At 41.9% G+C, this 17,655-nt stretch overlaps 1 protein-coding gene across 1 annotated transcript; it reads right to left on the bottom strand.

Moving 5' to 3' along the window:
- Positions 1-11,106: 11,106 nt before the first annotated feature.
- LOC124028021 (ubiquitin carboxyl-terminal hydrolase 37-like) lies at positions 11,107-17,029 on the bottom strand. Its single transcript, XM_046340185.1, has 11 exons — positions 16,627-17,029; positions 15,975-16,172; positions 15,564-15,695; positions 14,818-14,950; positions 14,572-14,708; positions 14,294-14,393; positions 14,089-14,168; positions 13,645-13,895; positions 13,124-13,205; positions 11,748-12,100; positions 11,107-11,366 (listed from the first exon to the last, which is right to left on the bottom strand). Exons 2-10 carry the CDS (start codon positions 16,139-16,141, stop codon positions 12,064-12,066), a joined length of 1,119 nt encoding a protein of 372 aa, XP_046196141.1. The 5' UTR covers positions 16,142-16,172; positions 16,627-17,029; the 3' UTR covers positions 11,107-11,366; positions 11,748-12,063.
- Positions 17,030-17,655: the final 626 nt, after the last annotated feature.

Below are 17,655 nucleotides of genomic sequence, written 5' to 3'. Positions count from 1 at the left end.
CAACAAACGAAACACGAATCTAAATACAAACACTACAAAACGTAACGAAAATCCGAAACAGCCTCTACCAGTGTAAACTAACACAGAATAAGGACATCAAGACACTAAGGACAATCACCCACGAAACACTCAAAGAATATGGCTGCCTAAATATGGTTCCCAATCAGAGACAACGATACACACCTGCCTCTGATTGAGAACCACTCCAGACAGACATAGACTTTGCTAGATAATCCCACTAAGCCACACACCCAACACCCCACAAAACCCCAAGACAAAACACACCACAATAAACCCATGTCACACCCTGGCCTGACCAAATAAATGAAGAATCACAAAATACTTTGACCAGGGCATGACACTATTGTTCTAAATTCAATCACCTTCTTCAGTAGGGGCACAAGGATAACCAGATACAGACACAGGAGGCAGATGGTTCGAGCCCAATATATTTATTAACAATTAACATGGAACAAAAGGTCAAAACCAGTTCAGCTAGAGGTACAGAATGGCAGTAGTCAGGCAGAACCCACAGGTATGCACACATGACTGTAAGTCATAAAAGCTGGGAGGTGTATATTATTATTATTATTATTAGTTGAAGAGAATAGAAAAGTAGGAGCAGGGGAAAAAACATGCTGGTTGACTTGAACATACAAGACGGAACTGGCACAGAGAGACAGAAACACAGGGATAAATACACTGGCACAGAGACAGGAAACACAGGTAAAATACACACAGAGAGACAGGAAACACAGGGATAAATACACTGGCACAGAGAGACAGGAAAAATAAATAAACAGAACAAAAAACAGAATAAATACACTGGCAAGAGAGACAGGAAAACATGGGATAAATACACTGGCACAGAGAGACAGGAAACACTAGGGATAAATACACTGGGTGCAGGAAACACAGGGATAAAACACTGGCACAGAGACAGGAAACACAGGGATAAATACACTGGCACAGAGAAACAGGCACAGGTATAAATACACTGGTACAGAGGACAGGAAACACAAAGGATAAATAGCACTGGCACAGAGAAACAAAAACACAGGGATAAAACACTGGCACAGAGAAACAGGAAACACAGGTATAAATACACTGGTACAGAGAGACAGGAAACACAGGGATAAATACACTGGCACAGAGAGACAGGAAACACAGGGATAAATACACTGGCACAGAGAGACAGGAAACACAGGGATAAATACACTGGCACAGAGAAACAGGAAACACAGGGATAAATACACTGGCACAGAAAACAGGAAACACAGGGATAAATACACTGGCACAGAGAAACAGGAAACACAGGGATAAATACACTGGCACAGAGAAACAGGAAACACAGGGATAAATACACTGGCACAGAGAAACAGGAAACACAGGGATAAATACACTGGCACAGAGAAACAGGAAACAAGGGATAAATACACTGGCACAGAGAAACAGGAAACACAGGGATAAATACACTGGCACAGAGAAACAGGAAACACAGGGATAAATACACTGGCACAGAGAAACAGGAAACACAGGGATAAATACACTGGCACAGAGAAACAGGAAACACAGGGATAAATACACATGGGAAAATATGAGACACCTGGAGGGAGTGGAGACAATCACAAGAACAGGTGAAAAAGATCAGGGTGTGACATCTTCATCCTCATAATTCAGTTAATTGAAATACAATGTTGAATGCACAATATGAGTTTATATTTGGTTTATACCACCCATTCAATGACAGCATTAATTAAAGTAGAGACACATTAGGGGTTGGGACCCAAAAGCATAATCAGTGCAGGGAGAAGACACAGGTACAGATGCATATTAGAGTTGCTGTTAGAAGTAGAAGTTACTGTATTTGAGCACACACACACACACACACACACACACACACACACACACACACACACACACACACACACACACACACACACACACACACACACACACACACACACACACACACACACACACACACACACACACACACACACACACACTTACACAACATGACTGAAAACACTGAAAAATGCTAATTGATATCAAGTCACAGTGGAAGCATTTTTAAAATGATTTTACCTTCAATTATGCAAATAGAATAATGGAAATAGTGGAACTTCCCCAGTAGACCAGGAAGTTACTCAGGAATCAGATAACAAGGTGAAAAGAAGAAGAAAGTGTCCCAACTATAACCAGCCAGGACATGTTACTGTATAACCAGCCAGGACATGTTACTGTATAACCAGCCAGGACATGTTACTGTATAACCAGCCAGGACATGTTACTGTATAACCAGCCAGGACATGTTACTGTATAACCAGCCAGGACATGTTACTGTATAACCAGCCAGGACATGTTACTGTATAACCAGCCAGGACATGTTACTGTATAACCAGCCAGGACATGTTACTGTATAACCAGCCAGGACATGTTACTGTATAAGCCAGCCAGGACATGTTACTGTATAACCAGCCAGGACATGTTACTGTATAACCAGCCAGGACATGTTACTGTATAACCAGCCAGGACATGTTACTGTATAACCAGCCAGGACATGTTACTGTATAACCAGCCAGGACATGTTACTGTATAACCAGCCAGGACATGTTACTGTATAACCAGCCAGGACATGTTACTGTATAACCAGCCAGGACATTACTGTTACATGTATAACCAGCCAGGACATGTTACTGTATGTTACTGTATAACCAGCCAGGACATGTTACTGTATAACCAGCCAGGACATGTTACTGTATAACCAGCCAGGACATGTTACTGTATAACCAGCCAGGACATGTTACTGAATAACCAGCCAGGACATGTTTCTGTTTCTTTTCCACAAATCCCCACCTACAACAGGGTCAAAAGAATGGCCAGCTACATAACAGTTACAACACCCTTACTGAAGAGAGAGAGACCAGCTACAGACTAGCTAAGACCACCTGACCAAAGAGAGACCAGCTACAAACCAGTTACAACACCCTGACTAAAGAGAGAGACCAGCTACAAACCAGTTACAACAATTTAACTGAAGAGAGACAAGCTACAAACCAGTTACAACACCCTGACTAAAGAGAGAGACCAGCTACAGACAAGCTACAACAACTTAACTGAAGGAGAGGCAAGCTACAAACCAGTTACAACACCCTGACTAAAGAGAGAGACCAGCTACAGACAAGCTACAACATCTTGACTAAAGAGAGAGACCAGTTACAGAGGAAGAGAGATGATTTTGAAGGTTGGTTCGACATCTTGACCAAGACTAAAAACTGGAGAGACAGCAGACAGGACTGTACCAACAGAGCCTTGAGGCCTCATGTATCGATACTACCTCTACTTAACCCATCAGAGTCTAAGCTCTGTTTCGTCCATAGTTTTCCACCATTTCAGTCCCCTTCATCGTAGAAACGGCCTGCAGAACCGAAGGAACCTTTACCGTCCGAGCCACCAACGATCACAGATTCAATTCTTCCTTCTCTGCCAACATCTCCATGGTGACTGGGGGCGGTGCAGTCAACGGTACGGTGAGCCTCATGGTGCCCGCAAGCACCCAATCAGGAACGGATGTACTGTAACCCTGTACGTTGTCAGCAAAGTAAGGGTCTTGTTTCAAAACTCTAAAATGTCTTTCTTTTCTCATATCCTCTCTCCCTCACAGCCACTGATTTGAAAGGAATTGGTTGCTGTAAGCTACTCTTTGTTATCAGCTACATTATCTCTATCTATCTCCTCTCCCTCCCCCCCCTTTTCCTTCCCTTCCTTCCTCCCTACAGGAGACAGATTTTACCACTCCCCAGAATGGGCTACCAGGCGTCTCCTCCAAGGGACCAGGGTTTTGGACTAGAAGCCTAGTTTCGATGGCTCCTACAGTTTTGTTTCGGTACAGCAGTTTAACGGACGCTTGACCCAGAAAGCAACTTTCCATACACGGCCACATAGAGAATACAGATTTGAACATTTCAAATTAAACACTTTAGTCATCACCTTTGTGCACAAAACGTCTATTGAATTATTCAAATGATTTTTTTAAAACATGAAGTATTCATCCTATGTCTGCCTTGTTATTGGATGTTATGACATCTATGCTGCTCACGCTGCTCCTTGTGCACACTGAGTGATAGTGCACATGTGATGTTGGAGAGTGTAAACAGGATGCAACCCGGATATAGAAGTCCATCTGCGTATGCGAAGGTGAATAAGTTGAAAACAACGGGCGGACATCTTGGACACAGTCTCCAGTTCTTATTATACCTCAGTGGTCTCCTCTGACTGTCTGTTAGCATGCAGCTCCTCAAACTGTTGTTATTATACCTCAGTGGTCTCCTCTGACTGTCTGTTAGCATGGTCAGCTGTTAGCATGCAGCTCAAACTGTTGTTATTATACCTCAGTGGTCTCCTCTGACTGTCTGTTAGCATGCAGCTCCTCAAACTGTTGTTCTCCTCTGATTATACCTCAGTGGTCTCCTCTGACTGTCTGTTAGCATGCAGCTCCTCAAACTGTTGTTATTATACCTCAGTGGTCTCCTCTGACTGTCTGTTAGCATGCAGCCCTCAAACTGTTGTTATTATACCTCAGTGGTCTCCTCTGACTGTCTGTTAGCATGCAGCTCCTCAAACTGTTGTTATTATACCTCAGTGGTCTCCTCTGACTGTCTGTTAGCATGTAGCACCTCAAACTGTTGTTATTATACCTCAGTGTCTCCTCTGACTGTCTGTTAGCATGCAGCTCCTCAAACTGTTATTATACCTCAGTGGTCTCCTCTGACTGTCGTTAGCATGCAGCTCCTCAAACTGTTGTTATTATACCTCAGTGGTCTCCTCTGACTGTCTGTTAGCATGCAGCTCCTCAAACTGTTATTATACCTCAGTGGTCTCCTCTGACTGTCTGTTAGCATGCAGCTCCTCAAACTGTTGTTATTATACCTCAGTGGTCTCCTCTGACTGTCTGTTAGCATGCAGCACCAAACTCAAACTGTTGTTATTATACCTCAGTGGTCTCCTCTGACTGTCCGTTAGCATGCAGCTCCTCAAACTGTTGTTATTATACCTCAGTGGTCTCCTCTGACTGTCCGTTAGCATGCAGCACCTCAAACTGGTTATTATACCTCCTCCTCTCTGACTGTCTCTGTCAACCTCACTGACTGTGTCAAAGGGACAGGAATCATCTGCATCAGCCTATACCAGGGCAATGGGACCCTCAACACGTCTAGGGCAGTGGGCCTCAGGTCCAAGAATGTGACCAGGTTGGACTACAGCTTCACCTGCTGTTCAAAGAAGGTAGAGCTGGTGGTAGTGGACAGGTCAGGCAACGTGGGTGTGTGTCTGGGCTTAGTGAAGGACTCTGTGGGGGTGGTTGTGAGCTCTATAGCCCAGGGCCTGGTTTCCCAAAAGCATCTTAAGTCTAAGTCCATCATTTCAACCATTGGATCCTACTTTTCTCAGATGAATTTAGCCTTAAAATGCTATTGGGAAACCGGGCCCAGGTCTCTATCACCAACACTACAGTGTACCTGTAGTTAGTACAACATCCACCCAGGTCTCTATCACCAACACTACAGCTGTACCTGTAGTTAGTACTACATCCACCCAGATCTCTGTCACCAACACTACAGTTGTACTTGTAGTTAGTACTACATCCACCCAGGTCTCTGTCACCAACACTACAGCTGTACCTGTAGTTAGTACTACATCCAACCAGGTCTCTGTCACCAACACTACATCTGTCCTCTGACCTGTAAACTGTTATTATACCTGTAGTTAGTACTACATCCAACCAGGTCTCTGTCACCAACACTTCAGCTGTACCTGTAGTTAGTACTACATCCAACCAGGTCTCTGTCACCAACACTACAGATGTACCTGTAGTTAGTACTACATCCAACCAGGTCTCTGTCACCAACACTACAGATGTACCTGTAGTTAGTACTACATCCACCCAGGTCTCTGTCACCAACACTACAGTTGTACCTGTAGTTAGTACTCCATCCACCAGAGGGCCACCTTTAACTCTGTCCCTGTATCTAATGATCTGTGTGATGCTTTCTCTCCTCCTGTGGAATAGAGTAGAGCTGTAGAGTTGTATAATAGTTCATGAAGGTAGATGTCATGTTGAACAGTGGAATCAGTGCAGACAGAGTTGTGTCATTAGATGTAACCAGTATGTATATGTGATGTTGTACTGAAAGACAGGGTGGAAATATTAACTTATATTAATGAACTTTTTGTCATAAAACGTGAATTTTTGAAATCCTTTTTCTTTTCTCTTAAATATGTCAAACTGAAAATATGGATATTTTCAGAACTTCTGCTTTTTCATTCTGAGCAACTCTTCACAGACAGCACAGGTAGAAAGATCCCTGTATGGCCATTGGTGGCCGGTCACACTACGGGGGGAAGTTTCCCCTAGGTACAGATCTAGGATCAGGTCTTTCTCCCCCAATCCTAACCTTAACCATTTGTGGTGGAAATGCAAATCCGACCAAAGATCAGCGTCTAGGGGCAACTGTACACCACCAGTCACAGAGTGAGATCCATAATGTGTTCTCCATTTGAATGCTGGGGTGCAAAACTAGTCAGGATATATGTAGTGTATATTATCAATTAACAGGTACACATTTCATTTTAGCAGTTACAAAATATTAACACTGTGAAGACTGGTGGGAGTCATATCATGTATTATATTATCACACTAAGACTGGTGGGAGTCATATCATGTATTATATTATCACACTAAGACTGGTGGGAGTCATATCATGTATTATATTATCACACTAAGACTGGTGGGAGTCATATCATGTAGTATATTATCACACTAAGACTGGTGGGAGTCATATCATGTAGTATATTATCACACTAAGACTGGTGGGAGTCATATCATGTAGTTATTATCACACTAAGACTGGTGGGAGTCATATCATGTAGTATATTATCACACTAAGACTGGTGGGAGTCATATCATGTAGTTATTATCACACTAAGACTGGTGGGAGTCATATCATGTAATATTATCACACTAAGACTGGTGGGAGTCATATCATGTAGTATATTATCACACACTAAGACTGGTGGGAGTCATATCATGTAGTATATTATCACACTAAGACTGGTGGGAGTCATATCATGTAGTATATTATCACACTAAGACTGGTGGGAGTCATATCATGTATTATATTATCACACTAAGACTGGTGGGAGTCATATCATGTAGTATATTATCACACAAGACTGGTAAGGAGTCATATCATGTATATATTATCACACTAAGACTGGTGGGAGTCATATCATGTAGTATATTATCACACTAAGACTGGTGGGAGTCATATCATGTAGTATATTATCACACTAAGACTGGTGGGAGTCATATCATGTATATATTATCACACTAAGACTGGTGGGAGTCATATCATGTAGTATATTATCACACTAAGACTGGTGGGAGTCATATCATGTAGTATATTATCACACTAAGACTGGTGGGAGTCATATCATGTAGTATATTATCACACTAAGACTGGTGGGAGTCATATCATGTATATTATATTATCACACTAAGACTGGTGGGAGTCATATCATGTATTATATTATCACACTAAGACTGGTGGGAGTCATATCATGACTGGTGGTGTATATATTATCACACTAAGACTGGTGGGAGTCATATCATGTATATTATATTATCACACTAAGACTGGTGGGAGTCATATCATGTAGTATATTATCACACTAAGACTGGTGGGAGTCATATCATGTATATATTATCACACTAAGACTGGTGGGAGTCATATATTATCATGACTGGTAGTATATCATCACACTAAGGTGGGAGTCATATCACTGGTGGGAGTCATATCATGTATGTATATGGTGGGAGTCATATCACACTAAGACTGGTGGGAGTCATATCATGTATTATATTATCACACTAAGACTGGTGGGAGTCATATCATGTAGTATATAATCACACTAAGACTGGTGGGAGTCAATCATGTATTATATTATCACACTAAGACTGGTGGGAGTCATATCATGTAGTATATTATCACACTAAGACTGGTGGGAGTCATATCATGTATTTATTATCACACTAAGACTGGTGGGAGTCATATCATGTATTATATTATCACACTAAGACTGGTGGGAGTCATATCATGTATTATATTATCACACTAAGACTGGTGGGAGTCATATCATGTAGTATATTATCACACTAAGACTGGTGGGATCATATCATGTATTATATTATCACACTAAGACTGGTGGGAGTCATATCATGTAGTATATTATCACACTAAGACTGGTGGGAGTCATATCATGTAGTATATTATCACACTAAGACTGGTGGGAGTCATATCATGTAGTATATTATCACACTACTAAGACTGGTGGGAGTCATATCATGTAGTATATTATCACACTAAGACTGGTGGGAGTCATATCATGTAGTATATTATCACACTAAGACTGGTGGGAGTCATATCATGTATTATATTATCACACTAAGACTGGTGGGAGTCATATCATGTAGTATATTATCACACTAAGACTGGTGGGAGTCATATCATGTAGTATATTATCACACTAAGACTGGTGGGAGTCATATCATGTAGTATATTATCACACTAAGACTGGTGGGAGTCATATCATGTATATATTATCACACTAAGACTGGTGGGAGTCATATCATGTAGTATATTATCACACTAAGACTGGTGGGAGTCATATCATGTATTATATTATCACACTAAGACTGGTGGGAGTCATATCATGTATATATTGGGAGTCATATCATGTATATTATCACACTAAGACTGGTGGGAGTCATATCATGTAGTGGGAGTCATATATTATTATCACACTAAGACTGGTGGGAGTCATATCATGTATTATATTATCACACTAAGACTGGTGGGAGTCATATCATGTATTATATTATCACACTAAGACTGGTGGGAGTCATATCATGTATTATATTATCACACTAAGACTGGTGGGAGTCATATCATGTATTATATTATCACACTAAGACTGGTGGGAGTCATATCATGTAGTATATTATCACACTAAGACTGGTGGGAGTCATATCATGTAGTATATTTATCACACTAAGACTGGTGGGAGTCATATCATGTATCATATTATATTATCACACTAAGACTGGTGGGAGTCATATCATGTATTATATTATCACACTAAGACTGGTGGGAGTCATATCATGTATATATATTATCACACTAAGACTGGTGGGAGTCATATCATGTATGTATTATATTATCACACTAAGACTGGTGGGAGTCATATCATGTATTATATTATCACACTAAGACTGGTGGGAGTCATATCATGTAGTATATTATCACACTAAGACTGGTGGGAGTCATATCATGTATTATATTATCACACTAAGCTGGTGGGAGTCATATCATGTAGTATATTATCACACTAAGACTGGTGGGAGTCATATCATGTAGTATATTATCACACTAAGACTGGTGGGAGTCATATCATGTATGTATATTATCATGACTGGTGGGAGTCATATCATGTATTATATTATCACACTAAGACTGGTGGGAGTCATATCATGTAGTATATTATCATAACTAAGACTGGTGGGAGTCATATCATGTAAATATATTATCACACTAAGACTGGTGGGAGTCATATCATGTAGTATATTATCAAACTAAGACTGGTGGGAGTCATATCATGTATTAGTATATTATCACACTAAGACTGGTGGGAGTCATATCATGTAGTATATTATCACACTAAGACTGGTGGGAGTCATATCATGTATTGGTATATTATCACACTAAGACTGGTGGGAGTCATATCATGTAGTATATTATCACACTAAGACTGGTGGGAGTCATATCATGTATGGTATATTATCACACTAAGACTGGTGGGAGTCATATCATGTAGTATATTATCACACTAAGACTGGTGGGAGTCATATCATGTAGTATATTATCACACTAAGACTGGTGGGAGTCATATCATGTATATATTATCAACTAAGACTGGTGGGAACCATATCATGTATTATTATAAGACTGGTGAGTCAGTTAGCATGTCTTGGGGGTAAGACTGGTAGTCATATCATGCTATATATTATTGGTAATGGTGAGAGGTTAGCATGTCTTGGGGTATATATGGGAAAATGCTAATCCACTATTATTGGTAATGGTGAGAGGTTAGCATGTCTGGGGGTATGATATAAAATGCTAACCTCCACTATTATTGGTAATGGTGAGAGGTTAGCATGTCTTGGGGGTATGATATAAAATGCTAACCTCCACTATTATTGGTAATGGTGAGAGGTTAGCATGTCTTGGGGGTATGATATAAAATGCTAACCTCCACTATTATTGGTAATGGTGAGAGGTTAGCATGTCTTGGGGTATGATATAAAATGCTAACCTCCCCTATTATTGGTAATGGTGAGAGGTTAGCATGTCTTGGGGGTATGATATAAAATGCTAACCTCCCCTATTATTGGTAATGGTGAGAGGTTAGCATGTCTTGGGGGTATGATATAAAATGCTAACCTCCACTATTATTGGTAATGGTGAGAGGTTAGCATGTCTTGGGGGTATGATATAAAATGCTAAACTCCACTATTATTGGTAATGGTGAGAGGTTAGCATGTCTTGGGGGTATGATATAAAATGCTAACCTCCCCTTTTATTGGTAATGGTGAGAGGTTAGCATGTCTTGGGGGTATGATATAAAATGCTAACCTCCACTATTATTGGTAATGGTGAGAGGTTAGCATGTCTTGGGGGTTTGATCCTCTGTAACTTTCTCACTCAACATTATTTACCATTCATTAAATTAAAGGTGACATTCTGTACAGTCACCCCATATGAAACATTTGATCTCCAATCCAACACGCTGGCTGTAGAGCCAAATGAAAAGTTGTAGCTTCACTGTCCAAATAAATACGTAAGGGAGCGTATAGGAGATAAGAAAAGACAGTATGTCACGTCACACAGCCTTTAATAGTGACAGGTCACAATGGTACAGTAAGGGTGTGGCGTCATTGTAAACATCGTTGATATTAAGCATCTCAATCACATCACGATAAAGGGAAGGAGTTCCCATAGGTCGTTTGGTGACCCGTTACTCAACTCACAGTACCAAGGTCACATCCATAGCCCAGCATTTTCATGTCTGTATTTATTCAAATGGAATACAACTGGAGAGTAACTTCAAAAGATTCTCATAGCATCTCTGAATCTTTATGTGACATTCCTCCTCCAGACCTGATTGGGTGTTAGAAGGCTCCATTACAGCTGCTTCCCTTTGTCACGTTTCCTGTTAGGACCGGCCTGAATCCCAGACGATAAATCTTCCTGAGTTAAAGAGTTACAACGGTCAACAGAATCATCTTAAATGGGATTTTCTTACATTTGCTTGTCTTTATTAATATTGCAGGTCTTCCGGTGTGACCATGCTGAATAAGAGGTTAGACACCACAGTGTATTTCACAACAGGAGGATTTCAAACCAAACCAAATAGAAGGGATGTTATATCCTCTAAATAATCACACTCTCTATCCACCACATCTACATGTGCACTACTTTTAGTGTGTATACTTTGTGTTTTTTACATGAGCTTTATACATTAGGTGAAGTAGTCAAAACAAGGGAAGATATTTATGACATAAGCTACTGAAAGAATGTTCATGCTAGTGTTGAAGAGCAGCATGATTGAAGTTGGGCTGAATGCTGCACCTGTTGAGGCAGGTCTGAGGGTGTTGGGACTGGGTCTTGTTCTGCCCATGTTGAGACTGGGCCTGGTTCTTCCCATGTTGAGGCTGGGCTGGGTGTGTTGATGTTGAGCCCAGTGCTGCCCCTGTTGTGGCTGGGCTCGGAGTTGTTGATGTTGGGCCAAGTGCTACCCCTTTCGAGGCAGGTGTGTGAGTGTTGAGGCTGGGCAGGGGGTTTTGAGACTGGGCCTGGTACTAGACCTGTTGAGACAGGTGTGAGTGTTTGGAGGCTGGTCCCGGTGCTGCCCCTGTTTAGGCTGGCGCTGATGCTGGTGGCCCTGTTAGGCCCTGTGTGCTGGGGCCTCCCGCTCTATTGCCCTGTAGGGTGAAAGGAACCGTAACCATAAATAGCAACACAAGAATATAGATGGTGAGAGTAAGCAGTACCTGAACATATAGAAGAGCATGTAGGCACTCCGGGCTCTGGTCCTCAGCACAGTGGCTTCATTGGACATTGACACCTGGCTGTCGTTACAGCAGAACCAGTTTCCACTGGCATGCAATATGTCACTAATGTAGTGCCCTGTGGAACAAGGAAGACAGACTAGAGGTCAAGGGTCAGGCTATTGTGGGTAATAGAGTGTTTTGTAACAGTTAAACAGTTCATTTGGGAGGTAATTTTATCTGTTACATGTGTCAAGTTTTGAAATCAGAGATAAACAAATACACATGGCATTAAATTAGGCATGCCTCTCCATTCTTTTCAATTAAATTGAGCAAACTCTAAACATATTGCAGTGCTTGTTGGGATGACACTTCACTCTGAAGCCTGCAGCCTTGCTCGCTTGGCCGAAATGGCTGTTGGAGGGTCTACTTATCCCCTAAAACAGGGTTCCACAAATTTTGCCCAAGGGTGATTTTATTTGCCCCCCCTATGTTTTCTGACCAAATAAAACATAATTGTTAAAAGACTGTAAAAACACCAGCAAATCAGCTCCAAGTGATTTTCATTTTGGAAATCTATTTCAAAGTGTTCCCACACACAATAAAGAGATATATGTGGTTGTACACAAATGTTAGCAAGGTTTGAAATTAGTCAAATATTATATCTGTTTGGCCTTCCTACGGTATATTTGCAGTCTACAAATTATTTGTAATTTAGTTCCACACCCCTTCCCATCTGGCTAAGAAAAAACTGGACCCTAGGCTGAATCTAGTTGATGATCCCTGAACTTCACCCTCGTTAATGTTCACTTCCTCAGCTTTGGGATGCTTGTGTATACAGCAGAGGCACACGTGAACATGCAAATTGAGATCCAAGGAGAAGGGAGTGATTTGGAATTCAGCTGATGTCATATGTATTGTGCATCTGCATGTGTGTGTTTGATGGTATTTACTTACCGGAGTTTGCGGAGCCTCCCAAATGAGAGACTACGCCAGTCAGCTGGTAGTAACCATTCACTGACTGTACTGGCTTCTGCTTCTGTAAGAAAACACATGTGATCATAGGATTCTCATTCCCTCTACAGTCCACCACACTGTCTACAGTCTACTACAGTACTAGTCTACTACAGGTCTACTACATCATGTACTCCTCATAACTATCTCAGTGTTCTGTCATAACTTATTTTTCACTGGTTTCACTCTCTCTCTCTCTCTTCTCACCACTGAGGCTGTCAGCAACACTTTCCCTAGTTCCTGCTCCTTTGAATCTGAGGGGTCAAATATACATATCAAGAGCTGTGAAAACGTGGTCACTTGTCTGAATTGCTCTGGACTAAAACAGCTCCCATACATCACTAAAGATATCTGAGAAACATTTTAAATTGCAGCTTCCAGCTTCTCTGTCAGCAGGACCGTTTTGGGAGTGGGTGGTTTGTGTGGTGTTGGAGCAAGAATATTGTTATGGTGCCATGACCTACCTGAACAGCAGAGGGCGCTGTCTTTGGCCACTCCAGGTGGGCTGGAGACTTGGCTGGCGAGGGTCTGGGGGATGGACCCCTGGATGCTGGGGGCCTGGTTGGTGAGGGCCTGTGGGCTGGCACTGTGCAGGTGTGGCACCATGTCCCCACAGAGGGTGGAGAGCCTCAGCTCCGAAGGAAACAAAAGAGGAGCCTCCAGCTTCTCCAACCCCCCAGGTCCTCCAAACCTCTTCAGATGCAGAACCAGCACACTGCCCAGAAACAGAGAGGAAGAGAGATGAACAGACAGACAATGAAACCAGTCAACAAAATAACAGATGAGTGAAATTTGTTTGTGGTGCTCAGCTCTAAGTCCTACAACCTGCTCAGGAAGGTAACTACTCCTAAAGGCTCAGGACATTAAACACTGCTAGTACTATGAGAGGTTATAAAGGGACAACTCACAGAGGCAGTGTGTGGAACTGCTCCACCTTTGAGGCGTGGAGGCCTTTACAGCCCTCACATGTGAATTCAACCTGTTCACTCTGGTTAGAAACAAAAGCATTACATAATGAATGATACCACTACAATAATAAGCGTATTCTGAGGCAGTGGGCAGCTTGCCCTGGGTGTTAGTCTCTACATGCAGGGCTGAGCCCTAAGTGCTGACTTTGAAAGTGAGTGCTAGGCTGTTCAGCAAGGTGCGCTCAGGGCTGAAGTCCAATGAGAGGTGGTTGTAGTCCTCTCTGGTGGACGACTCGCGCCCACAGCTTCAGAAGCAGGACAAAGAGAAGAAAAATGCATCAAGTCTGTTTCTGTTTCAGGTCTCTACAATGTTTCTGTTCTGCCATGTGTTTTGTAATATTAATATATACTGTATATATATATATATACATATAGAAAGATCATGTTCTCAGTAGATACATTACAACCAATGGGAGCTCTTACCTGGTACATGTGCGCACCGACACAAGCTGGAACTCCAGCTGGGAAACAGGGCAGGTATAGTTCATCCCGAGTGTCTTCAGAATCATGCCCTCCTCCTTCAGCTGGCACAGCATATTGACAAGTAACTCGTGTGCATCCTATGATGAGGAAGAGACAGAAACACACCAAGATAAAAGCAAATGATGAAGATAAAATGAACCCTTGCAAGAAGAGCACTCGTACACAAGAGAGTAGTGCCTCAGTTACCTGTTGCGTGTCCCCCAGATACTTCAAATCGTATCCCGACAAGGAGTACTTGACCTTCCACATGAGGTCTGCTTTTGAGGCCTGGTTTTCCACACTGTCAGGTAAACCTGAACGGTGCACATCAGACAGACTCCTGTAGGGGAGACAGAGAGTAAGTTAGCAGCTGACTGGATGGTGTCAACCTACTGGCTTACGCCTGAAGAGGCAGATGAGTAAATACAAATATGTTTTATCTAGTGGCACCCCATCATTAGAATTTATTCATTCCATTTGATGCAAATTCACCTTTGAGGACGGACAATGAAGCCAAACAACAAAAATGTGTTTATTCTCATAAGATATTTGGTTTGGATACTGCTCTCAATGAGCATTTTAAAAAACTACAAATTTCCCACGGTAAGTGGAATGTTCAGTCAATGAGCATTATGGGTCATGTAGTCATTCTACACTTTCCAAATTGGCCTACAAAATGCCTACATCATAATCAGTGTGTCATTGTTGTTCCTCTTGGTTATGAAGATTCCAAAAACAAAAGGAAACTGGAAAATAAACCATAAATACAATACACAGCAAAATATGAAGTGGTTAAGGTTAGGAAAAGGGTTAGGATTAGTGAAAGTGCTATCTTAACCTGCTACGACAATCCCTTTCTGTAGAAGTGGCATGAAAAGAGTGTTCCTTCTTTAATTTATGACCACAATTAATGGGTGTGTGGGGTGAGTGTCTGCTTTTGAGCCTTCACTTACCTGAGCAGGTTGGAGAAGGGGGAGGAGCTCCAGAGTTGTTCCTGGTGCAGGATTTCCTTTGAGAAGGAAGGCAGGACCAGGAGGCACTGCAGGGTGGCGTTAAGGAAGCAAGTGTTGCCAATGTTAGGCAACCTGTGAAGAAGAAGCAGGCATCAGTACACACATAGAGATTAATCATAACCTTCATATCTCTATAAAGTGATGATAATGGCAGGGGATAAGGGATACATTATATTTAACACAAAGAAGTGGATGTCCTTTAGACCAAGACTGACATAATTCATGGGTTTATAAATATCTAATAAAACGGACATGCTCGATAGTAAGCCCTATCCCCATAGTATATCAGACACTGATCTCTAAACAATAAATCACTTATATTCAATGCATTTGCAGTGTGTTGTGGTTTACCCAAGAAGTTCCATGTTGACCAGTGCCACCTGTTCTCCTCTGGCCCCCTGGGTCTCTTCTGACCCTCTGGTGGCTGAGCTGGCCCTGTGAAGAGTCATGCTTCTGGGGGCTGAGCTGGCCCTGGGAAGAGTCATGCTTCTGGTGGCTGAGACTGGTCTCTGGGGCATTGGACTAGAGTGGTCCTGAAGAGACAGAGGTCTGGAGGAAGGAGAGAAACAGGTCTAACGCCTCCAACACAGAGATATTATCACTCTACACAGTCTCTCTATTAAATACTGTACTGTACTATAAACACAGCTGAGTAGTTATGCATGTACTGCTGTCCATATACATGCAGTGTACCAAGTAGACCAGGCCAATAGGTTAGTACTCTCTTTATCCACTAGATGTAGACAGAAGAGGCTGAAACTACAGTTTGAGGAAAATAACTTTCTGGGACTGTGTTTATCAAGTGTCTCAGAGTAGGAGTCTGATCTAGGACCAGTTTTGCATTTTAGATCATAGATCAATGAATCAGATTATTATGGACAGAGAGGACCTGATCCTAGATCAGCACTCATACTGTTGATTAACACTGGCCCTGGTCTGGTAGCACTAAACCCAACTCTCCAAAGAGACTCTAGGATGGCACTGTACTTTATGTTTGGATTACCTGACTGTTGTGCCCTCCTGACTGGTGTCTCCATGACGGTCCAGAGGGTTGGTAGGAGAGGGAGAACTAGGGTGGGACACCACTGGAGAGGATTTCACTGGGGAAGGGTTTTTGGCAGGTGACTGGGGTACAGAGGGTTGTTTAGCAGGAGAGCAAGGCTGAGAGGAACATTTAACAGGAGAGGGAGGTGGATGGAGGGAGGAGAGTTGGTCAGAGGGTGAGGGGTCAGAGGTAGCGGAGCCATTCCGTTCAGAACGGTCAGATGGAATTGGAGAGGGGGATGAAGTGCCCCTCTCCTTCTTCTTTCTTGTCTTCTGCTCCACATCAACTGAATTTGCTTTCTGACGTTTTTTCTGTTGACAAGAAAATGTGATAGTGCTAAATCCTTCCCCCCCAGATCCCCAGCCAATGGAAGAGGGGGGTCATGAGAGCAGGAAGAGGTTGGCCTAAATGGAGAATCATAGGTATCTATCCTAAACCTCAAATAACACAGTATAGACAGGTTACATTGACTGACATTTGCAATAGCCGAACTTCATGTACATTTCATGTACACTTTTTACGTATTCGTCAATCAGAATGTCATTTTACTTTTATTCTTCCCACTAGGTTTAAGAGAAAAATACTACTCCAGAATTATAGTAGTTGTTAATTGATTAAATGACCTGATTTCATACCTTCTTGCACCAGCAGAAACAAGCCATGTCGATAACCAATGAAGACTGATACATTTCCTCATTAACCCATTGTTCAAATTGGCTTTAAGACCATTGTGATGTCATCGGTCATGTATGACATCACCACCTGGCAACCCAATCTATAACATTTTAAAATATATTGTTCAATGAACAAATATGTTTTATTGAAGAGCAAAGTTATGCAGTATACATACAATATTGTAGATAATATGCTCCATTGTATTCTTGTTTCTTTTTACATTCATTTTTTGTATGTTGTTTCATTAAACTTACGACCACAATAAAGGCATTTTAAGTGCCTTCATCTTCATCTTCATAGTTTTTTGATAGC

Source organism: Oncorhynchus gorbuscha, unplaced genomic scaffold (assembly GCF_021184085.1).
Source record: "Oncorhynchus gorbuscha isolate QuinsamMale2020 ecotype Even-year unplaced genomic scaffold, OgorEven_v1.0 Un_scaffold_3639, whole genome shotgun sequence".
Classification (NCBI taxonomy): Eukaryota; Metazoa; Chordata; class Actinopteri; order Salmoniformes; family Salmonidae; genus Oncorhynchus; species Oncorhynchus gorbuscha.
The sequence above is the reverse complement of the archived record's forward strand: the minus strand, read 5'-3'. Positions and strand labels throughout refer to the sequence as shown.

Excerpts from the sequence above, each read along its gene's own strand:
- LOC124028021 (XM_046340185.1), bottom strand. The coding sequence starts at position 16,141 with ATGCCCCAGAGACCAGTCTCAGCCACCAGAAGCATGACTCTTCCCAGG. Across the intron at positions 14,709-14,817 it reads ATCTGGGGGACACGCAACAG|GATGCACACGAGTTACTTGT; the intron begins GTAACTGAGGCA and ends TCCTCATCATAG. Across the intron at positions 14,169-14,293 it reads GCCTAGCACTCACTTTCAAA|AGTGAACAGGTTGAATTCAC; the intron begins GTCAGCACTTAG and ends GTTTCTAACCAG.